Genomic DNA, 25,000 nt, shown 5'->3' with positions numbered 1-25,000 from the left:
ACATTTTACTACAGCTCACACTTTTACACTATACAGCTACAATTCACCATTTTACACCACACACAGTTAACTACGTCTCACACTTGAACATACACAACTAACAAAATGTCAAACTCACACCTTAACACATACAACTTAAACCATGACAATTCACACTAATTGCACAATATGCCCAACTAATAAAATGACAACTCACACCTTAACACATACATACAACCAACACAACTGCAACTCACGATTTAACGCACACACAACACAACTACAAACACATACTACAGATACAATCACCTAACAGAGACAGCAGACACAAACTAACACAAACTACAGTACACAGTAGACACTAGATAAAGAAATTCAGTCACAAACAACAGACGATACGGCGCAAATAACCCTTGCACTAACAATACTACACCAAGCTACAACAAACCTACACAAATTACAACACATATGCACGCACACACAAACACACACACACACGTAAGCACACACACACACACACACACATACACATGCACAGACACACATACACACAAGCACGCACACAAACATGCACACATACACACGTACTGTACATACACATGCATACACACAGAGACACACATACACACAAGCACACACACAATCATAAACACACACACACACACACACACACACACACACACACACACACGCACGCATGATGATCTGATACAACTCTTCCAGCAGATGAGACTCCCTCCAGCCCTGCCTCCCGTGAGGGAAACACCGGATGACTCACAATCATGTGGGCGACACCCAGAGTTACTACACGCAGCCCGACCCAAAACCATGGCAACGCATCCAAACAAACACCAGCCAGCGCAGGGGGTAACCATGGCAGCATGTGTCACCACAACTCATCCAGCCTTTGACCTTCAGGTTCTGACCTTGAGTAGAGGGGACTTGTACCCTGAGTACACAGGTTCTGACCCAGATAGTGGATGGTCTCGGACCAGGAGTAAACAGGTTCTGACCCAGAGTAGGTGAATTAGGACCCCGCGTAAACAGGTTCTGATCCTGAGTAGATGGTCTTGGACCCTGAGAGTAGACAGGTTCTGACCCAGAGAACTTGAGTAGATGGTCTTGGACCCTGAGAGTAGACAGGTTCTGACCCAGAAAACCTGAGTGGATGGTCTCGGACCTTGAGTAGACAGGTTCTTTGACCCTGAGTAGAGGAGACTTGAACCCTGAGTAGACAGGTTCTGACCCTGAGTAGAGGCAACTTGAACCCTGAGTAGACAGGTTCTGACCCTGAGTAGCCAGTCTCTGACTCAGAGCTATAGCAGGGCTGGTCTTACTGTCAGGACTAAGAGCTTCCGTACTGTGGTCTGTTTCCTGACAATCTGCCCTCATAAATAATTCAGTGATGAAGCCCACCAGCTCACTCTGCCCCAGATCTGGGCCGCCACAGTTTAAAAAAAGCGTTACTGGTCTTAATAACCTACATTGAAAGGGATTTTCCAGTAGGCAAAAAAAAAAAGATTGTTCACCGCTGTAACTAGCTAGCTAGCTGGCTAGTAGGCGAACCCACCGAACACAGGAAAGCTTTATGATCAAATAATTCATCTTACCTTAATAACATTCGCTGAAATTATCCAAGTAGCAAGTAAAGCATGTTACAGACATGAACTGAACAATACTAGCTGGTTAGTTAGTCATTTATAAACCGTCTCTGGCCTACCACTAACGTTATGTGTAGAGCACAGTCAGTACACAATAACAACACGGCATGATTCTGATGGGCCTATTTGACAGAGTAGGCATATTAGCGGAGCAGTCTCTTCACTTAGTCACACTTGTTTTATATTTCCTTTTTATATTTACTTGAAAACAGTGTACTTGGGCTTGAACTTGAAGCATAAGTATTTGCACTAGCTACTTTTTGTGTAGGTTTGTGGAATTTGCATAGTAAAAGTTCTGTATTTTGACTGCAATTGCCCATTGGAATCATGAGTGCCTCTTTGTAAACAGCATCATGGCCATGCAACCTGTAATACTACTACTAGTGTGGAATTATTCTACAATATTCCCTCATCATGACAGTAAAATAGGCCATCCTAAGTCAATCTACTGCAGTAATTCCTTGGTCAACCCATAGAAAATGTTGCGAACACCTGATTATGCATGGAAAAAAAAATACCGTCATATACCGTGAAACCGTCAGAATTTTGAAAAATACCGTGATATACATTTTTGGCCATACCGCCCAGCACTAGAGCTAAGTGAGCATCGCCAGTCAATAAACTACATCCAACATGTTTGAGTTTTGTCAGTCTGGGTCTTTCTCTGTAGCCCACACTTCTAAGCTCATATTTCTCTCTCTCTCTCTCTCTCTCTCTCTCTCTCTCTCTCTCTCTCTCTCTCTCTCTCTCTCTCTCTCTCTCTCTTTCTATCTCTCTATCTCCATCTCAATCTCTCCCTCTCTCTCTCTCTCTCTCTCTCATAGTGAGTTTCTAACACTTCGGAATGTCCCCTCTCCACGTCTTAATGAGTTTCATGTCAGATGTCAGGACGTGTGAGTTACTGCTACTCTGCAGCCCAAAACCTCAAGGCTCTAGATATGCAACCCATGGCAACAAAGGGGAAGCTGTGACACATCATCTCTGTGCTGTGGCTGAAGATCACAGTCATGTGACCTCTATCATGGCACGCGAGGGTACACAAAGTGGGTATCAAACACTATTGCCTGAGACCAGCCTGTGTGTGCAGTTCTACTCCGTACCAATCTATTCACCAGACTCACGAGTTTATTTCGACCCGCTTCACCTGAACGACATGCTCACTGTCTTCAGCTCTACACTTGCTTAAAAAAGGATTCTTGAAGTGCTATATAGAACCATGCAGATTTTAAAGAGCCCTTATGGGTTTCGTCGATTAACCCTTCAAAATGATTTAAAGCAACACTAAAGCACTTTTCCTCTGTCGCACACACACCATTTGTTTATCCAGCAAATAACAATGTCCACAGACAAGGTACAGTATATGTTGCATGATTTTATGAAAGTATGATGTATTGCGACATCAAAGCAAGTGAAATTTGTAGTTTCTGATGTCTCATTTCATCGAACTACAGATACACATACCCGGCTGGCAGCTGGCGTCTGGTAAAGTTACATAGTGCTGTTATAGCCGAGAGGGCCGCGAAGTGAAAGCAGAAGTGCCATTCACCCTGTTACGAGTTGATGAACCGCTGAAATTAATATTTTAAGGTACGAAAAACTCTTTGTTGCTTTAAAGAACCATTTAGGAGTGCCATATATGAAGCATGCAATAGAACCATTTTTGGTTCTATAGAGCACCTTGTTTTCCCAAAAGTGTACCTCAGGGCTTTTGTGTAGTTCAAGTTCTAGTTTATTATTTATCAGCATTGAAATTCTTTGTGCTTATTTAAAGAATAAGTAAAAAAAAAAAAAAAGTGCCATTATGTGGGGATTTCCAAGGACGGTTCAGCAACCTGATGACTTGTTGCGGATAGAATCCTGAGACTATAGGCAGTTCAGCTGAGATTCTGGTTTGTCTCTACTGTATACTGTAGTCCAGGAGTCTCGAACCAACAGCTCGCAAGCTTCAGTAACTCCCCACCAGTTTGAGTAGCTCTCCAAAACGCTCAAGGAAATTAAATCTGACAGCACAATCACTTGGTAACTCTGTTAAAATTCCTACCACATCAAATTCAGAGTTTACAAACAGAAGATAAAGGTGTTGAAATTAGTGCATACCAAGGTTATTCAGCGGTTTTGGGTGGAGCTCAGCTATGTGACTACAGTACATGCAGCAGCTAATATAACGCATTAATGGCTTTCAGCCTGATTCATTTTGTAATGCACGTGACTCTCAGAGGAAGAAAGGTCTCCTGCTATAGTCAGTTTGGAGATTTCATTCGCTTTCTCATTATTAAACAAGTTCCCAAACAGTTCACCTCGTTCCTATCCAGCTGAATTACCTGTGGCACACATTCATTTTAGCTACTTAAACAGCTCAGGTATCTATTCTCCACAGGCCTTAACCTTGTAGTGATATTTTACACTGTTTAGTATATCATAATAGTATATCATAAGTTGCTGAAAGAAACAAAAGTTGCTGAAGAGGGGCATGACTTTCAGAAGTCTGGGGAGCACAGTCAGGTGGGAACAACAGACCGTCTGCGCCATTCAACATCCAAAGACTTGATGCAGGGCGTGAGACAGTGCACAGCAGAGCAAGAGAGAGAGAGAGAGAGATACAGCCTGCGTACACTCCCGGTAGAACACGAGCTGCAAACCCTCCGGTACATATAAATCCCTTTCTATTATGCCAGAGTGCTGTGTCAGTCAGCACCGAGCAAATGTGACACCACCGGTGAACTGATTAAAGCTCAACTCAATGGAGCGACTGCGAATATGCCAAGAAAATTACTTCTTTGTTCTTGTTTGTATGCCATATTCTTCTTAATTACAAAAACAGTACGGCCTGAACAAGTATATAAGACGTCATGGAAACTGTCTGTCATCGTGGAGATAACTAGCTAAATACATTATGGGACAAAACAGATGGAACAATAGCCTACCGCGCTTATAAACTTGTGTTTTATGACAGCGCTGAAATGCACAAATCGGTCGCATGAAACATACCTTGAGCTTTTGTTGCAACAAGACTGGCCAAAAGAACGATCCATACGAATGAGGTCATCTTGGTTCTGTAACACAAAATGGGAAAACAAAAAAATATGTTCGGGAACTTTAGTTTATGTCTCTGAAAACACGACCTATTTTTTTCTTGCAGCTGTTTTGGATGTGAAAAGCGGCAAGGCGCGAGCTTACCGTGTAAGTTTAGTCCGTTCCAAGTGTTGACTGTGACGGGTGTGTCCGCGAGCTGCCTCGTCGGCCTCCTCCAATGCGCTGAGGGGAAAGTTAGAACTGGAAGAGCACGGGTGTGCTCCGATGACAGACCCACCCCCACAACACACACACACACACACACACACACACACACACACACACACACACACACACACACACACACACACACACTTCCACACTTCCACGGGCATGAATCAGTGGGCAGACAGAAAAAAACACCAAGGTGTGTGATGACCGCGCCCTGTATAGCACGCGGGCGTGTCGTGTGAACGTGAACATTAGAGCACGAGGACATTTTTACATGAATGTGACAAATATTCAATCCGCATTAATCATACACATCCTCAGACTGTACACCATTTCAAAAATAATTATGGGCTACGGTTATGTTTAAGTTTTGTTATTCTTGAAGTTGAAGAATTTAGTGTGGCCTACGTCTCAAAATAGACTCGCTCTAAATGTTCTAGCGCTGTGACAATAATGTTCATGGTTCAGTTTTTTTTCCATGTCTTGCTTTCATATTTATGTCAGTAGCAGATGGTTAGGCTACTTTAATCTTTTTTTTTAATTTAAAAACGCTGTCTATTCTTCTGTCAATTCGAACGTGCATTTTCGTCAAGGTTAACACACACACACACACACGCTGTGTCTTTAATTTGCATCAGAATCGGTGTGAGAGCATTCAAACACTATTCGTTGTTTGATTTTTTTTTCTGTAAGAAAACGGACGTGACCAGAAAACAAGAAAAGGCCATAATTCATGTTTGAATCTAACCCGCCACGAGTTGCCTTCCAAAGTAACCTCGTTGGTGTCGGAGGCTTTGTGTGCCCCCTGGTGGTTAAATGATGCCACACACTAATTTTGGCCAGTGCGCTCAGAGCGCAAAGAGTCTCTCCTATGCCAGAGTACGTCTACTGGATTAAGTCGAAATAAAAATTAAAAAAAACAAAATAATAATAATAATAATAAAACGGGAGAACTGTATGGACCAGACTCATCACTTTCGCCGAGTGACAGTTGTAAGTTGTCACCGTTTCACCATCCCAGTTAATTTGCATCAAGGTTGATTAATTCGTTTTGTAATGTTGCAGGTGATAGAAGGACGGTCGGTTTGGTTTTTTAAAAATATTATTTCTATCTTCTATCCTGAGACTTGCTGAAGTCAACTTCCAAAGGGGTCGACGTGCCTCCTCTGCGCAGATCGTTTGCTGCGCAATCTGTGCACGGGATGTATGCTGATGGATGCGCGCGGATCACGGCACGGTTTGTTGAGTCGGTTTTTGTTTTTTGTTCGAGGAACCCACGCGCCTGTCTCTGTCAAGTCCACAATTTGCCACGCGTCAATGCAGACAGGCTCCCGGTAGGATCTCGTGGAGGGCTGAACCTCTCCATCATCGCATGCACGCACGACGCGTTTAGGCGGCAGTAGCCCGTTCATTCCTCATCTCTCAGCGGGGACATGCAGTCTCTGATCTCTCCCATCTCCAAGGCGATCTTAGTGGCTTTGTTTATCTTTGCCATTCTTTTGATTCTCTATGTGATACTGTGGTACATATGTCGAGATGTGGACTGTGACCACGGGATTTGATCGGTGGACTTGAAGCGTGTGTGTATATAGCGGAAAGAAACGGAGAAATCCCTCTCATTGCTGGTGACGGAACCGCCAGGGTGACCCCGGTAAGTAAGCCGCTGTTGTGCCACGGTACCGGGAACCTGAGGTCAGGATTTAACCGTGAACTTTGAAGTTCCGCGCCGGGGGCTCACTGCCAGTCAGAGTCGCGTGTTGCCGGTGTTCCTAGTGCCCCCGGTATTCCACAGAAAAAAACGGTGCTATATAGAATTTACATGCATGCTTCATATGGCACCCTAAATGGTTCTTTTTAAACAATTTTGAATGATTCGTCAAAGGAACCGATTTGGGTTCTCTAAAGCCTGCATGGGTCTATATAGCTCCCCAATAAACCTTTGTTTAAAGAGTGCAGCTGGTAGTCCACTGATAGGAGAGATGTTTTTGTTTTCTGCAGTGGCTATCCGCTGTCGCCTGTCACTCATATGTCTATCACTGCATATCCGAGACATGTCCGCATACAACCCGAGGGAATACCACAATTAGGGCACCGAGCCACAGGCCAATGACTGGACTGGAGAAGGGCGATTGATGGTTGTTTGTGAAGGGAGGCGAAAAGTGAATTCAGATTAATATGACATACACATCTTTAAGAGTGACCAGGCTATTTCGCACACTGCGAAAACGAATCCGTTCAGGTCAGCGTTCGGGCAAACACTAGTTGACAGAGATGCTCCCTACCATAACAACGTCTTCTGCACAGGTGTTGCCAGGTATTGTCAATGTTGTCTGAACTTGAGAATAAACGCAGAAGGTGATCGGTTGTTAAAGTTTCATTTACCAACATTCTGTGTATATTTTGAAGAATTTGAACCCTTGGGAGTGTGATAGTAATTCAGGTCAATCCCAGGGTTGCTAAAAGAAACCAAACAGAATGGTTGACGCCGTCTAAATAACCTCACAAAACACCGTGACTGTTATCTGCATTGTTTTGTCGAACAAGACGGCATGCTTTTTTTTAAACCAGAGAATCTACTGTTGTCTCATAGTTGTCCTAGCGTGCGAGGCTCTATCCATGCGTTTGGATTTGTGTCGCTCGTCGTTTCAGGGGTATTTTACGATCGTAACATCCACGCTCTGACTCACCGGTGAAATACTCCTCGTGCAACGTGCGCTGCATCTCAAGTGCGCGCGTCTCAGCCGCTAACCCAGCGTAGCAGAGCTCATCACGCCATTCAGCCTGACACGCTGTCACGGTTCCGCGGCTATCACCGGGGCCGACCGACCCCACGCGCGTCTCTGCGAGGTGATTAATTGTGTCGGTTCCGCGCGCCATTCAGGAATGAGATCTAAATGAGATACGGGGCAGATTTACTCTCACCGCATGCTGAAGGACAAATAAAGGACGGGGACTGAAGCAAATGAGATGGTCTGATGGCTGTCCCCAAGACTGGCACACACACACACTCTCTCTCTCTCTCTCTCTCTCTCTCTCTCTCTCTCTCTCTCTCTCTCTCTCTCTCTCTCTCTTTCCTGTTACAAGTGGCAAGTCATCTTAAAATATTCTGTTTATAATTTGTTTCTAAGAGGCAGACTGGTGTGTTTGTCTCAGTTCCTGTTGAGTTCCTGTTCTCAGTTCCTCATTGTGTGAAGTCATATCATTCAGGACGTAAAGTAAAGAACTCTAATGGAGGGGGGCTGAGGATGACATCAGCGAAATAAAGTTTGTCTGATTGCTCAGGTCTGTCTGTCTGTCTGTCTGTCTGTCTGTCTGTCTGTCTGTGTGTGTGTGTGTGTGTGTGTGTGTGTGTGTGTGTGTGTGTGTGGAGGGTTTGGTGTGAGAGTGGCAGTGGTCTGCCCTGTGTTATGGTGTTGAACTGGCAGTGGTCTGCCCAGTGGTATAGTGTTGGAGTGGCAGTGGTCTGTCCAACAGCAGGGTAAAAGGCCAATCAGTGTGAACCCGTCTGACGAGACAGTGAGTGGTCGTCTGAAATCTGTCCATTTTAAGCCCTGCCTCAGGCCCAGGGGCAGACTGTCTCTCTCAGACATTAAGCCACTCCTGTAAACAAGCAGCCACTCCTGTAAACAAGCAGCCATGCCACAGTCAACACACACGGTACATATGCCATCCATCATAACATTACATATGCCACCTACACTCTCATCATAAACATTATATACACCACTCATACTGTACCACTCATACATACTCTCATCATAAACATTACTGTACATACGCCATACTCTCATTATAAACATTACATACGCCACCTGTACTCTCAACATAAACATTACATATGCCACCTATACTGTCATCATAAACATTATAGGCCATCTGTACTCTCATCATAATCATTACATACATCACCTATGCTCTCATCATAAACATTATATGATATGCCACTCATACTCTCATCATAAACATTACAAACTGTACATCACCTATACTCTCATCATAAACTTTACATACGCCACCTATTCTCTCATCCAAACTGCAGTGTAGGAATGTACGCACATCTATATAATTTCGACAGGTGCTGGATATGGGCACAAACGTAGTCAAAGGAAAAATATCCGCACAATGTCTTACATGCTCCCGGTTTAATTGCAAAGTAAAACGTTTCGACCACTCGGGTCTTCGTCAGGTATTCGCCAGGGGGCATGTAAGGCATTGTGCAGATATTTTTCCTTTGACTACATATGCCATCCATTCATCCTACACTCTTAGAAAAAAATGTGCTATATAGAACCAAAAATGGTTCTATTGCATGCTTCATATATGGTATCCGAAAGTGGTTCCTTAAACCATTTCCATTTTGGAGGCCTCATCGACCCCTAAGGAACCCTTAAGGGCCTTTGGAACCCCTAAAGCCTGCATGGTTCTATATAGCATCCCAATAACCTTTTATAAGTGTGTAATTTACAGTGTATACCTCATCTGAGCCAAAGAAAGTAACTTTGTCTCATCAAAATTACTTTTCAACTTCTTTAGCAAAGGTCTGTGCCGAAGAACAAGCAAGGTTTTTCTGGGTCCTTTTCTTTGACAGCGTGCCTTGTGATGGATGTTATTCAACGTCCTTCACACAGTCTGAGCTGTCAAAGAGCTGTGCCAAGAGTGGAGGCGTAAGATTTCCATTGATAACTCCTGTGCCAAGTCTGAAGACCTGGGCCGTCTGTCCTCCAGAGCCACTCTCAATAAGGATGTGATGGAAATAGCACATCGATGTGTTTAAGTAAGGACAACACAGTTGTGTGTTGTTTTCCAACATAAGTTGTGTTATTTGTTACACAATATGTGTTGAAAATAACACAACTTGTGTTGAAAATAATAACCCAACTTGTGTCGGAAAACAACACAAACCTGTGTTGGAAAACAACACAAACCTGTGTTGGAAAACAACACAAACCTGTGTTGGAAAACAACACAAACCTGTGTTGTCCTTACCTAAACACATCGATGTGTTATTTCCAACACATCCTTATGGAGAGCTAGGCTGTGTGAGCACCATGCTGTCCCAGACGCCATGTGAGGAGGACGGCTGTCGCGGCTCTGGTCCATGGCGCTGGGGTTCTGATCGATGGCGCTGGGATTCTGACCCATGGCGCTGGGGTTCTGACCCATGGGGCGCAGGTTCGTTCTGCTGATTACTGCTGCAAGCTGTTTCTCAATTGATTTGAGAAAACCCTTCCTCCAGTATCTCTTGACACACCTTTACAAAGTCTCTCTGTTAGATATCTGTCTTTCTGTATATATTTCAAATGTAGCACCACTGGATCCATGGTGAAAAGTTGTTTTGTCTCACTATATACTTGTAAGCACCTGTAAACTCAGTGGACCATAATGCTTTGTGGTTTTGCATGTGTATTTTGGGATATGGCATTGTTCACATAGCCTGTTTATATTGCCTGTAACGAGTGCCTTATAACGCACACCTGTTAAAGAGGAACTATGCAGGATTGGCGATTTCATCTCTGGTTTCGGTTTCGTTGTTCGTTTTCACTCGTTTTATGCTTGCATTTTCTCTGCAGAGCTTCCCCGACAGCTTTAGCGTGTATATTTATACATGTATAGGCTATATTTAAATATATAAATTGCAAGCGTGGTTCTTCGTCTCAGACTTCCAGATGTAAACAAAGAGCGATCGTCTCCTGCAGAAAGTTCCATAGGGTCTCTTTAAGTTGGGGTTACATACAGTGAAATGGCTGAAATGACATGAAAACCCATTTGACTTGACTTGAGATATTTTACCAGTTTGGCTGGTAATTCCTCTCCACATATCCCTCTCAAATGGATGTGTTGAAAAAAATAACACATTGATGTGTTTAGGTAAGGACAACACAGTTTGTCACATGTGTTATTTCCAACACATCATTTTAGAGCTTTGGTGCACAGATGCATGCAGGGGAGTGGGACACTGAACAGTACTTGGACATTTCAAGCTCCAGCGGCCCCCTGGTGGTGGGGGGTGGGGGTGCTGATGGGAGTGTGACCCGAATATGGCCTGATTCCTATTTTAGGGGGCTTTTATCTGGGGCTACTTAAGAACATGTCGTTCATCTTAAACTCTTCAAGTGGTCTGTACCCATCTCATACACATCCCATAACCTGTCGTTTATCGTTGTTGTTACCATGGTAGTTGGGGCGGGGGGGGGGATGAGAGGGCTGCGATTGCACAGCTGGAGGGCATAGCAAAGAACGTATATAAACAGGGGCGTCATGCCCTTTAGAAGATCAAAGTAATCAGCCCGACGCTTAAATGCTTCTGCACAGAGGTGAACTCACTCACTAGGCACGGCTTATACATAGATTTTGCAAACATTTCCTCAAATATGAGGTTAATGCACCGGGGCAGTTAGTACAGTATTATATGCTTTTGTTTCTTTTCACTTGCATAAGACACTGCCCTGCTTATGCACACTGCGGTGAAACACACAGGAAATATTCCCTTATACTGTACGTCTATCTTGGCTCCACCCACATATTGGCTGTGTCCAGAAGTCAAGCGTGCACGCTGGATAGTACCTTCTTTCCAGTAGCGTCTTAGTTAGCTTGCTCCTCAGTATGCGTCCCTACCTACATTTGGACGGCACTAACTAGTTGGCGTCACCTGACTCGGGGAGGGGGGTGTCATTTGCATGACGTGTGGAGCTTGACCTGCGCTGCGCAATGGATTATGGGATATCTGAGGGCAAAAAAGATGCATCGATGCACGCTTGGAAATCACGCCAAACGAAGTACCCAACTAGTGAGAGCACAGTCTATTCTGACGTAACTTCTGGAAAATGCACACTGCCCAGCAAGCGTACTGATGTTTCAGACACAGCCATTGTGTCCAGCTTCACAATGATCTCAGTCTGAACTGATGTTTGCTTGAGGAAATGACGGGGCCCATCAATACGGGGGGACGTTGAGTGTGTGCTTTGAAATGTACAACAATGGATGCTGTGCCAGAGCTAGAGTAGATGACGCAATACTAGAAGTGGCAGCACTAGGGAGACCTGTGGCTGGAACAAAAAGAATGAGTAAAATGATTCATTGAGGGCAAAGACATTGCTCCCTGACTGCTAGAGAAAGAGAAGCTAGAGTGAAGCAGACTGACACACATTGGCACTCTCTCTATCTCTCTCTCTCTCATACACACACACACACACACACACACACACACACACACACACACTGCTCTTTATCTGCCATGCCAGGGTAATTTCACTGTGGCAGCTGAAGTGTGTTTCTCACTTCCCTGGGGCGTTTGCAGGGTCAATTCCCCACTAAATACTTAAGTGTGTGTGTGTGTGTGTGTGTGTGTGTATGTGTGTGTGTGTGTGTGTGTGTCACACACACGTGGGCTTGTGGTGTGTGTGATTGGGTCCGGAGATACTCCCTCCTGCAGCTGGAGCTGGCGTCTAGCAGTGAAGTGACACTTGAATTATACACTAGAAATACCATCCGCCCACCGCCACAGAAATAACAGCCCAGGTGCACAACAACAGGGCTACACTGTGTGTGTGTGTGTGTGTGTGTGTGTGTGTGTGTGTGTGTGTGTGTGTGTGTGTGTGTGTGTGTGTGTGTGTGTGTGTGTGTGTGTGTGTGTGTGTGTGTGTGTGTGTGTGTATGTGTGTGTTGTCTTTACACTCCTTCTGCTGCTGCGTCTCTGAGCTAAATCTCAGGGCAGGAAGGTGTGATGGTAGTCTGGGAGCCTGATGAACCTGTTAGCAAATGTATTGTTCCGTAACGGTCAGTCTGGTTAGGAGGCCATTGACATCCATTTCTAATGTTTCCAAAAACCCAAGCACCAATCACAATCACTTGGACGGCATGGGGCGGGCTTTATGCGGGCGTGGGCAGCCTACTGGTTAGGGCTTCGAGATGGTAACTGAAGGGTTGCCGGTTCGATCATGGAGGTACTATAAGAACTGGAGAAAGTGAACAAGTCCCGCCCTCATTCATTTCAATGGGAATGCTAGGCTAGTGAAAAGTGCCAAAATTGAACGATTTTTTCAGGCTTCAACATGCCGTTTCAAGGGGCTTGTTTCCGGTGCCGTTTTACTTAGCCAATTAAGTGCCAGGTTACTGATTAACGTAAGGTACAGAAGGAGAGCTCGTGCCCACACTAAGCTTGTGCATGAGCTGAGAGTGGAACAGTCACCAATCAGCATGAGGAGAAATCGGGAGAAATGGCACCGGACATGATGTATTTCTGGAAAATGGCGACGAGGAAGTGCCTTGCTAATCGGCGAAGCTAATCAGTCAAATCCTTACTCCCTGGGTTCGATCCCTGACCAGTAGGCAAAATGTGGGTGTGGTTGACCAGTGCTCTCCCACACCCACATCCATGGCTGAAGTACCCTTGAGCAAGGCACCTAACCCCTCACTGCTCCCCTTCAGCAAGGCACCTAAACCCTCACTGCTCCCCTTGAGCAAGGCACCTAACCCCTCACCCCTCACTGCTCCCTTGAGCAAGGCACTTAACCCCTCACTGCTCCCCTTGAGCAATGCACCTAACCCCTCACTGCTCCCCTTGAGCAATGCACAACCCTCACTGCTCCCCTTGAGCAATGCACCTAACCCCTCACTGCTCCCCTTGAGCAATGCACCTAACCCCTCACTGCTCCCCTTGAGCAATGCACCTAACCCCTCACTGCTCCCCGAACACCACTGTTGAGCAGGCAGCTCACTGCACTGCACCAGTTTAAGTTTAATTTCACTGCTACAGTAGTTATGCCCCTGGAAGTCGTAAAACAATGAAGTCTTTCCAGATCCAGTCTCAATCTCAATCTCAATCTCAATGGGGATGTATGGGAGATACTTTGTTATGTTGTTGGATGTTTATATGTGCTGCCAATGCCCTGTAAGCCCAAGACAAATATCTCTGCACAGAGACAATAAAGATCAATCAATCAATCAATCAATCAATCAATCAATCAATCAGTAGGGGTTATGTGGAACGTCAGAAGGCTACACTGTAAAACTAACCTAATCACACCCGCTTGACGAGCAATAACGTTGATGACACATACAGTTCACAGTAAAAATAATGATAAATCAGCAGGTGTAGGTTTATAGGGCATATTTAATAAAGCATCACTTTATGTTTGGACCACCAATTTTGTTAGATACTCAAATCAATGTTGGTGTTTGATTTTTTTTTTTTTTTTTTTTTGTCTTTGCATGCTTTTGTACAATGGATAAAACTGGATTTAAAATGCAGGTGAACAGTACTTTTAGGTGACGATAGCTTAATTGCAGTCAAAATCAATGGTGTCACTCGATAAGCGGATGTGATAAGACCTGTTCTCCGGTAGCCCTCTGACGTTCCACATAACCCCTATTGAGATATGCGGCCTGGGGTCACCAGCCTACAGTGATGAAGCACGCAGGGGAGCTTCTCCCAGCCTATCACCGATTGGCTCTGTGTCTGATCTAGGCTCGGATGCTGTAAAGCACATAGAATATGAAATGCCTATATGGATACAGCTGTCTTGCCTCGCCTCTCAGCCACTCACTGATTGGTTTATTCCTCTCAGCCTCTTTCTCTGATTGGTTTATTTACTATAGGGCTCAATGTAAGCACCATCGCCACACTAATTTCCAAAGTAGATCTCACAAGCCACAAACACTAGACTTACAGTAGTCTAAACTCTAAAACTAATCTCACAGATCCCAAAGACTAGTTAAGACAAAACACAGTCATTGGTGGTACAAAAAAGTCATTTAGGCTAAGCCTATGTCCTTATATTAGGCTATAACAATATAACAAAGCTGACAATGCCTATGACAAAGTAGTCAGAGAAATTGCCTTATTCATTTTACTATAACTAATATGCCAGTAAAGTAGAAGTTATGACTTTGGTTAATAATAGTCCATTGGAATGAAGAGCTCCGTGGTAATCTGCAGTCTCTGCTAATCCGTCACAGGGTAATTATGTGTACACTAACACTTGTGTTAAATCAGATGCATGGGATTTTTGTGTAGTTGCTTGTAAAGCGGCATTTTTGTCGTCACGAATAACCGCGTGATACAGCTTTGGATATAGCGGAACTTTTCTCACCTCCAGCCACAGCAGCGTGCGGCACCCGGACAGTAAAGACAGCTACATACGGCGCGGAGCTACGGACAGTGTGATGGGCTTTCTGGGTGTCCTTCTCCCCATGATCAGACTTTACCTTGTCGGCGTCAGGGTCTTGCTTTACCAGCTCTTCAACAGATCTTTCACCCTTCCAGGTTTGAGAATATTGCAAACTTATTAGCTTTTTAAAAAAAGTGTTGATTGAATCATCAACGTTACGAGCCTGCTCCGCACAAAGCTTCAAAAGCTGCGATGTATCTATATCTATCGTTCACGTTAGCCTATGATGATGATCTAGAAACAATGTAGCAAATCGGAGGCCACTATGTACACTGTTTAGTTATTAAGTAGCCCACTCATACTGTACATCAGGCTACATTAGGAAAATACGTGTGATAGCAGGCCTTATAACTCACGTTATAAGTTGTTTCTTTACGCCCCTCCTGCAAGTTTAGCCAATTAAGGTTTAGCCAAAATGTTAGATTGTTAAGTGTATAGATTTGAGGGCAAAGTTCAATTGTGTGTGTGTGTGTGTGTGTGTGTGTGTGTGTGTGTGTGTGTGTGTGTGTGTGTGTGTGTGTGTGTGTGTGTGTGTGTGTGTGTGTGTGTGTGTGTGTGCGTGCGCGCGCGTGTTCATGTGTGTGCAGGGCCTATGTGAGGGGTTATCTCTGGTTGTGTAAAAGTGTAGAGGACCTCTAACCCAGATATTTATACTCTGTGTGTGTAAGAATGTGTGTGTGTGTGTGAGAGAGAGAGAGAGAGAGAGAGAGAGAGAGAGAGAGAGAGAGAGAGAGAGAGAGAGAGAGAGAGAGAGAGAGAGAGAGAGAGAGAGAGAGAGAGAGAGAGAGAGAGAGAGAGTGAGAGAGAGAGAGAGAGTGTGTTTGTGTGTGTGTGTGTGTGTGTGTGTGTGTGTGTGTGTGTGTGTGAATCCACAGTTTCTAATCACATAAATCCCTTTACAAAGGGCTTCTTGTACTGGAGACTCATACGCTGGAACAGCTCCGTCACTGAGCTGATGAAATATTCACGAAACATTGTGTGTGTGTTCAGTGTAGTTCCTGAGTCATGTCTGTGTGTGTGTGTGTGTGTGTGTGTGTGTGTGTGTGTAGTTCCTGAGTCATATCTATGTGTGTGTAGTTAGTACATGTCTATTACCGGGCCAACCACTCGTTATGGCTGTGAGGATTCTGGCAGTTAGTAGCCTCACAGTAAATGTGATCTTTGATCCAGAAGCGTTGTAGTACCATGATGACGTTAGGACTAATTTGTGTGTACGTGTGTGTGTGTGTGTGTGTGTGTGTGTGTGTGTGTGTGTTGGTGACTCTACAGAGCTCCCCAACCTGCCACACAGCATGCGGTGGTGATGAGGCGAAGAGAAGGATGATGATGATGATGATGATGATGATGATGATGACATGGCTGATAATGATTGCGATGATGACGACCATTTGATAGACGGCGGTGATGATGATAATAATGGCGTAACATGATGATGATGATGATGATGATGATGATGATGATGGTGATGGCGATGGCATGACGATCGTTAACAGTTCTGGGCTGAATCTGACTGTGTTCTCCGTCTGTGTGTGTATCCGGTCGACGTGCGTGCCTGCGTGCGTGTGTGTTTGTGTGTGTGTGTGTCTGGCAGGTTCTGGAGCCGCTCTGATCTGATTGTCCCGACCTCACCTCACTGGAGCTTCTCCTCTTCTCCTCGGCTCTCTGATTGGCTGAGCCGCCTCCGTCGTCGTCATCGTCGTCGTCGTCATCGCCGTCGCCGCGGTCGCCGTCGCCATGGAGCCCAAGAGCGAGGAGGTGGAGGTGGAGCCCCAGCTGGTGTCCCACCCGCGGGCGAAGAGCAAGGTGTGGAAGTACTTCGGCTTCGACATGGAGGAGGACGAGGTGGGCAAGAGGGCGCACTGCCGCCTGTGCCTGCTGCAGATCGGCTACTCGGGCAACACCACCAACCTCTACGCCCACCTGCAGCGCCACCACGCCGACGCCTTCCTGGAGTTCGAGAAGAGCACCGGCGACTCGCCCCACAACAACCAGGCGTCGTCGTCGTCGTCTCAGACGTCGTCGTCATCGGCGACGTCGCATCAGCACCAGCACCAGCATCAGCACCAGCATCAGCATCAGCGCCCTCTACAGGCGGCGTGCACGCGTCAGAACTCCCAGGAGGCCGTGCGGCGGCAGACGGAGGTGACGGCGGCGGTGCTGGGCTTCCTGTGCGAGGGCCTGCACCCGCTGGCGACGGCCGACGAGCCCTTCTTCCAGGCGCTGCTGCGGACGCTCGAGCCTCGCTACTCGCCGCCGACCTTCGCCGAGCTCGTCGCCCACGCGCTCCCCCAGCGGCACCAGCAGGTGCGGGCGGCCGTGGCGGCCGAGCTGGCCGGGCTCAGCTGCTGCGGCGTGTCGGCCGACCAGTGGCGCAGCGAGACGCACGGACGCTCCTACGTCACGCTCTACGCCCACCAGCTCTCCATGGCGACGACGACAACGACAACGACGACGACGATGACGACGCCGACGGGACTCCGGGCGCTCAGCCGCTGCCTGAAGACGTTCGAGGTCCCCGCGGACAGTCCGGCGGAGGGCATCACGCGGGCGCTCTACGAGGTGTTCATGGAGTGGGGCGTGACCGGGCGCGTCTGCGGCGCCACGATCGCCGGAGGCTCGCCGGACGTCCGCAAGGCGTGCGGCCAGCTGGAGCTGCCCGTGCTGGTGCCGTGCTTCGCCGATCAGCTGACCCGCGGCGTGGGCTCGGCCTTCCTGCTGCCCGGCGTCCAGGCGCTGCTCGCCCGCTGCCGCCGACTGGTCGACTACTTCCAGCAGTCGGTGGTGGCGTCGTACATGCTGCAGGAGCGGACCAAGCAGCAGCAGAGCCGCTCGGCGACGACGACGACGACGACAGCAACGGCGGCGTCGGAGGACGTCGGAGGGGTGGCGGTGGTGGCGTTGGTCGGGGAGCGGCCTGGGTGCTGGTCGTCCACGCTCGCCATGCTGCAGCGTCTCCGCGAGAACCAGCTGGCGGTCACCTCGGTGCTCCTGGACGACGCCAACAACCAGACGCTGTTGCTAGGCGCCGCGGAATGGACGCTGCTGGACGGGCTCCTGCGGCTACTGCAGGGGCTCCGGGCGGCGGCGGACATGTTCTGTCGCGGCGGCGGCGGCGGCGGCGTCGGTGGCGTCGTGGGTGGCATGGTGGGCAGTGCCCGCCCCTCCATCAGCATGCTGAAGCCCGTGCTGCACATGCTGCAGAGCACGGCCCTGCGGACGTGCGAGGGAGACCCCGCGGAGCTGCGGGACGCCCGGCGGGCGGTGGCCGGGGCGCTGGACGATGCGTACGCTCGGCCCTCCGAGCTGGACACCTTCCTGAAGGTGGCGAGCTTCCTGGACCCGCGCTACAAGCGGCTGCCCTTCCTGTCGCCGTCCGAGCGCGCCCAGGTGGAGGCTCGCGTCCTGGAGGAAGCCGCCGCCCTCTACCGGAGACACAACCCCTCCTCCTCCTCGCCCAACGCCCACGGCGACGAGCCGGCCAATAAGAAGCGAGCTCTGGACTCGACGGCGGCGTCGTCGGACGCGACGGCGGGCGCCGCCGCCATCTCCTCCAACCCGCTGGCGGTCATCTTCTGCCAGTCGGGCGCGGCCGACTCCCAGGAGGAGTTCCAGGCCCAGGCGGAGGAGGAGCTCAGCAACTTCAAGGCGCAGAAGGTTCTGGGGCTGAACGAGGACCCGCTGCGCTGGTGGTCGGACCGGACCCTGCTGTTCCCCATGCTGCCGCGGGTTCTGCAGAAGTACTGGTGCGTCCCGGCCACCAGCGCCCCGGCGCACCGCCTCTTCGGACCCGCCGGGAGCGCGCTGTGGGGGAAGAGGAACCGGCTGGACCCGGAGCACGTGGACCAGCAGGTGTTCCTCTACGAGAACACCAGAACCTACTATGAGCCGGAGCTGTCGTGCGTCGACAAAGACATGACCGGATTGGTTTAGCAGAACCACACGGGAAGTCTGAGAAGGGACCCGACCTGATTGGCTTGGTAGGACGTCAATCTGCACAGACAACCAATCAGGGACCATCAGTAATATTTAACTGAGACGTATGACCGGCCAATTAGACCACAGACTTCTATCTGCATGTTCAATGTCAAATGGGACAGAGATACTTTGTAAATAACTGGACTAACGTGCTCAACACCTCAGCATGATCTCAGCCATGCGCTAGCCTTTATTCATGAAGTTTACAAAGATACTTGGCCAAAATAAAATGATCTCAGCCAGGTGTTGAGTCCTTCTGGGCATCAATATAAACTTCATGCGCTACCCTTTATTCATGAAGTTTACAAAGATACTTGGTCAAAATAAATGAGCACAGCGCCCACCCCCCAGGGGTCAGCCGTGTAGCGTGTTCTAGTGTGTATATATGACCTCTTGCCCACTTCGTCTAAGTGTGTCCTTACTGTGTGCCGTCTTGAAGTCATAAAATGTGTTCTATCTTTATTTTTCTACTTCTATTCCAGCCTTTTCTTTCCGGTCGGGACTTTTCTGTCAGACTACTGAAGGACTTGAACGAGTGTCTTTGTATTGTGTTTGTATGTAGAGTTATATGACTAACAAACTCATTAGTCCTATACAAGTTCATTGTGTGTCTCGCATTTTTTTTTACCAATTAATCTGTCCTAACAATATCAAATCATTAAACTAATGCCTGTGGTGTTGGTTTTTAAGTATTGCTGTGGCTTGGTGTGTTTTTTTTTTATAAAGTAACTGGACGAGGGAAGTTTGATCGGGTTCCCACAAGGACGGGAAAGTTTGGCAGACATGGCGTCATCTCCATGGATTACTGACACACTTTAGGAAATGGTGTCAGACTATTTCTGCTCCCCGTCTCGGAGAAAGGGGAGCAGCGGGGAGGTGCGCTCCAAACTCGGATGAACACGCACTCCTCAGGACGAAGGGAAGGAGCGGGAGGAGACAACGCCACAGGAAGTGGTGATGTAATCCCCCAACACCGTCAGTTCAATGGGGTAAAGGTTCTTCAGTTAGGGGTAGAGATACTTCAATTAGAACAGTGGTACAGTACTTCAGCTAGGACAGGGTGGGTAGAAGCACTTGAGGTTGTGAGAAGTTTTTCAGTGCGGGAAGAAGCACTTGAGTTTGTGTAGATGTATTGCAGTTTTGGGCTTAAATTCACAGAGGATTAAGGGAGTTTTGGGCTATTTAGTGAGTCATCTGTGATTGTAAATCATGATGTTTCTGCTCAGGCTGCTGGGTGACTTGTCGAGTCTGAATGAGCTGAACTATATCTCAGCACTCCCAGCGGTGAACTTAAAGAGCAGTCAGCCACTGCAATTCTCCCCATATGTGTGTGTGTGTGTGTGTGTGTGCGCGCGCAATTCTCCCATCCGTGCGTGTGTGTGTGTGCGCAACTCTCCTATCCGTGCGTGTGTGTGTGTGTGTGTGTGTGCAATTCTCCTATCTGTGCGTGTGTGTGTGTGTGTGTGTGTGCGTGTGTGCGTACGCGCGCATGGGTGTGTGTGTGTGCGAGCGCACGTCTCCTCTCCTCCTTATCAGTGTGTCCTCAGTCTAATGGCCCCTGCGGTCACCGTGGAGACGAGGGCTCTGGTTGCCGGCGGTTGCGGGCCTTTGTGTGAACGTGCTTATCGCTCCGTTTATCTACAGTAAGCGCCGCAGCGCAGCTCTCCACTCCACTCGCCTCACACTTATCCAGCCAGGAGCGCCGCCGCTCATCTAGCCTTCATCTGAGGAGGAGGAGGAGCGCCTCCGGTCATTTAGCCTTCATCTGAGGAAGAGGAGCAGCTGTGGTCATCTAGCCTTCATCTGAGGAGGAGGAGGAGGAGCTGTGGTCATTTAGCCTTCATCTGAGGAAGAGGAGGAGCGCCTCCGCTCATTTAACCTTCATCTGAGGAAGAGGAGCAGCTGTGGTCATCTAGCCTTCATCTGAGGAGGAGGAGGAGGAGCTGTGGTCATTTAGCCTTCATCTGAGGAAGAGGAGGAGCGCCTCCGCTCATTTAGCCTTCATCTGAGGAAGAGGAGCGCCTCCACTCATGTAGCCTTCATCTGAGGAAGAGGAGCAGCTGTGGTCATTTAGCCTTCATCTGAGGAGGAGGAGGAGGAGGAGCTGTGGCCATTTAACCTTCATCTGAGGAGGAGGAGCGCCTCCGGTCATTTAGCCTTCATCTGAGGAAGAGGAGCGCTTCCGGTCATTTAGCCTTCATCTGAGGAGGAAGAGGAGCAGCTGTGGTCATTTAGCCTTCATATGAGGAGGAGGAGGAGCTATGGCCATTTAAGGCGAGACACGGCAGGTGAAAACATCGGTTTTTTTAGCATCAGTCAATTTCGAGATTTTGTGCTAGTTTGCTACCTTAGCATGTATTCTACCACCCTACTACAACAACAAAGTCCGATTTGCACATTTAAGTGTTTATTTCATGACATTTTGTCTACTCGCGCCTATATATTTCTCCTAATTTTACCAAAAGTTCCCATTCGAAAGTGTCATGTACTACCGTGAACGTGATCCAAATCATATCGTGTCTGATACCGTTGGAAAGCCCTGTGTCTCCTACAAGACGCTATGCTATCCAAATATGGGCATTTCCTTTGTATTAGCAACCAATCGCGAAAGTTCAAAGACGAGTCTAAGCTGAGAACGCATTTCATTGGCTGTGTTTCAAGGCTGTTTTCTCAAAACGAGTTTTTCCCCACACGCCATGCAAAGGATCTCCACTTCTGCAGCACCTACATACACCAAACTTTCCAGTCTTATTCCTAACTATATTTGGAAGATATTTACAGAGGGATTTGTTGATATAGCATTCTTGGCATGATTTACATGACTTTTTATGCCTAAAAATAGGGCGAAAATCCACTTTTTAAGCCAATTGGCAGTATTTTCTGATTTACTGGAAAACAAAAGAAGATATTCATAATCCCCTCTGTAAATGTTTTTTTATTTGATATATGAACACAACAAAAAAATAATTTTCAACCTGGCTTTTTCCAATGGTCAGATCCTTCGCATCAAAATATATGCAAATTAGCGCATATTTAATAAGATATAGCCTAATTTGCATATTTAAACATTACATTAAAGAAAACTTGCAATACATTTTTTTCTCCTATTCATGTGAGTATTCAACTGGTAAAGTTTCATGAAGATATCTTTAAGTTTCAATTTTTTCCCTATTCACCTGTAGTGTCTCGCCTTAACCTTCATCTGAGGAGGGAGAGGAGGAGCGCCTCCGGTCATTTAACCTTCATCTGAGGAGGAGGAGGAGCTGTGGTCATTTAACCTTCATCTGAGGAGGAAGAGGAGGCGCTCTTCCGTCCATTTAACCTTCATTTGAGGAGGAGGAGGAGCACCTGTGGCTATTTAGCCTTCATCTGAGGAAGAGGAGGAAGCGCTGTGGCCATTTAACCTTCATCTGAGGAGGAAGAGGAGGAGCTCTGGTCATTTAGCCTTCATTTGAGGAGGAGGAGGAGCACCTGTGGCTATTTAGCCTTCATTTGAGGAGGAGGAGGAGCACCTGTGGCTATTTAACCTTCATCTGAGGAAGAGGAGCGCCTCCGCTCATTTAGCCTTCATCTGAGGAAGAGGAGCGCCTCCGCTCATTTAGCCTTCATCTGAGGAAGAGGAGGAGCGCCTCCGCTCATTTAGCCTTCATCTGAGGAGGAGGAGCAGCTGTGGTCATTTAGCCTTCATCTGAGGAGGAAGAGGAGGAGCTCTGGTCATTTAGCCTTCATTTGAGGAGGAGGAGGAGCACCTGTGGCTATTTAACCTTCATCTGAGGAGGAGGAGGAAGAGGAGCTGTGGCCATTTAACCTTCATCTGAGGAAGAGGAGTGCCTCCGCTCATTTAGCCTTCATCTGAGGAGGAAGGGGAGGAGCTGTGGTCATTTAGCCTTCATCTGAGGAGGAAGGGGAGGAGCTCTTCCGTCCATTTAACCTTCATCTGAGGAGGAGGAGGAGCCCCTGTGGTCATTTAACCTTCATCTGAGGAGGAGCATCTCCGGTCATTTAAGTAGGCTGCCAGGTCGTGTGCACAGCCAAGCAGAGCATGCTGCACAGGAGGGTGATGGATGGGGTGGGGGTGGGGGTGAGCTGACAACACAACACAACACACAACGTCTCTCTTCCCTCGTAGCCTCCTTTAGCCACCGCCACCGCCTTCCCTCCCCGAGGATCACCTCACATCACAGGGAGAGCGGGGGGGCATCGAAATGTTGCTCACGAGGAGACGTATCTACACGACCACTGTGTGTGTGTGTGTGTGTGTGTGTGTGTGTGTGTGTGTGTGTGTGTGTGTGTGTGTGTGTGTGTGTGTGTGTGTGTTATTGGAGGAGCCACTCAAGGTCAAGTGGAAGGTCACAGCTGCGGTGGGGAAGGCAGCGCTGGATGGAGCACAGGTGTCACATGACCAGCTCGCGTGTCCGACGCAGTACACCAGGCCAGACCACCTCCTCTGATCACATGACCAGCTCGCATGTCCGGCGCAGTACACCAGGCCAGACCACCTTCTCTGATCACGTGACCAGCTCACATGTCCGACGCAGTACACCAGGCTAGACCACCTTCTCGGATCACATGACCAGCTCGCATGTCCGACGCAGGACACCAGGCCAGACCACCTTCTCTGATCACATGACCAGCTCGCATGTCCGACGCAGTACACCAGGCCAGACCACCTTCTCTGATCACATGACCAGCTCACATGTCCGACGCAGTACACCAGGCCAGACCACCTCCTCTGATCACATGACCAGCTCACATGTCCGACGCAGTACACCAGGCCAGACCACCTCCTCTGATCACATGACCAGCTCGCATGTCCGACGCAGTACACCAGGCCAGACCACCTCCTCTGATCACATGACCAGCTCGCATGTCCGACGCAGTACACCAGGCCAGACCACCTTCTCTGATCACATGACCAGCTCGCATGTCCGACGCAGTACACCAGGCCACGTTCTCGGATCACATGACCAGCCCGAAACGACCAGCGGCCCAATATACACAAGGGCCTTTGAGTGGGGCGCGGAGTTTGGTTCTGTGTCTTTGGAACACATTTTGAGTGCACCGTAACAGTGTGGTTCCGTGTCAGGCTTAGTGTGGTTTTGTGATAGAACACGTACTGACGGTGCGGTCACATGCTTGCGTCCGCCAACGTATGCCTCATTTCGTCACATTTCCATAAACACGAACTGACAGGAGAACGGAAGCTTCTCGCTGCGCAAGCCTGGAAACCTATTGTGACGTCACAGGAGAACTGAGTGCTCCTTTGCACTGCGCAAGCCTGGAAACCTACTGTGAACTGAGAGCTCCTCGTTGTCTTGTCTTGCCCTGAAAGGCTCACCAAAATCTTTTGTGTTTTTTCTTCGTCTTCCTCTGCTTTGCACAGCTCTGCCCAGCCAACATGGACGGGTTGCCATAGTGACAGGTGGCGCAAGAGGGATGGGCTTTGAGGTGGCGCGGAGTCTCACCGGCCTGGGCATGCGCGTCATCATCGGTACGGTACGCCGCCACGCCCACACATCTCTCATCGCAGTCACATGACCTCCCTGATTAATCATCTCAGTCACATGACCTCTCTGATCTCTGTCACATGACCTCTCTGATCTCTGTCACATGACCTCACTGATCTCAGTCACATGACCTATCTGATCTCTGTCACATGATCTCTCTGATCTCTGTCACATGATCTCTCTGATCTGTCACATGACCTCTCTGATCTCTGTCACATGATCTCTCTGATCTCTGTCACATGACCTCTCTGATCTCTGTCACATGATCTCTCTGATCTCTGTCACATGACCTCTCTGATCTCTGTCACATGACCTCTCTGATCTCTGTCACATGATCTCTCTGATCTCTGTCACATGACCTCTCTGATCTCTGTCACATGATCTCTCTGATCTCTGTCACATGGCTTCTCTACTTTCTGATTTGAGTTTTGACATTTCCGATTTCTGAATTGTAACATCTGTATTG

General features: G+C 48.0%; 3 protein-coding genes across 4 annotated transcripts in view; 2 read left to right on the top strand and 1 right to left on the bottom strand.

Moving 5' to 3' along the window:
- The window catches only part of cd99 (CD99 molecule), a 24,500-nt gene extending 19,550 nt beyond the window's left edge, over positions 1-4,950 (bottom strand). Inside the window, exons 1-2 of the mRNA XM_062528634.1 lie at positions 4,818-4,950; positions 4,629-4,693 (exon numbers count right to left, since the gene is read on the bottom strand). Coding sequence (XP_062384618.1) covers positions 4,629-4,686 — 58 coding nt within the window. The 5' untranslated portion in view covers positions 4,687-4,693; positions 4,818-4,950. The remainder of the gene's footprint in view (positions 1-4,628; positions 4,694-4,817) is intronic.
- A 1,342-nt stretch (positions 4,951-6,292) lies between these two features.
- The window catches only part of dhrsx (dehydrogenase/reductase (SDR family) X-linked), a 29,172-nt gene continuing 10,464 nt past the window's right edge, over positions 6,293-25,000 (top strand). Inside the window, exons 1-2 of one of the 2 annotated variants that reach the window (XM_062528033.1) lie at positions 6,293-6,534; positions 24,411-24,518. In XM_062528033.1, coding sequence (XP_062384017.1) covers positions 24,464-24,518 — 55 coding nt within the window. In that variant the 5' untranslated portion in view covers positions 6,293-6,534; positions 24,411-24,463. Of the gene's footprint in view, positions 6,535-15,004; positions 15,148-24,410; positions 24,519-25,000 lie in introns of those variants that run through there. The other variant, XM_062528031.1, reaches the window with a different exon arrangement.
- On the top strand, positions 16,674-19,956 carry LOC134071357 (E3 SUMO-protein ligase ZBED1-like). Its single transcript, XM_062528030.1, has one exon. It carries the CDS (start codon positions 16,787-16,789, stop codon positions 18,980-18,982), a length of 2,196 nt encoding a protein of 731 aa, XP_062384014.1. The 5' UTR covers positions 16,674-16,786; the 3' UTR covers positions 18,983-19,956.

The sequence above is a fragment of the Sardina pilchardus genome, chromosome 23, assembly GCF_963854185.1.
Source record: "Sardina pilchardus chromosome 23, fSarPil1.1, whole genome shotgun sequence".
In the NCBI taxonomy this organism is placed as follows: Eukaryota; Metazoa; Chordata; class Actinopteri; order Clupeiformes; family Clupeidae; genus Sardina; species Sardina pilchardus.
The sequence above is the reverse complement of the archived record's forward strand: the minus strand, read 5'-3'. Positions and strand labels throughout refer to the sequence as shown.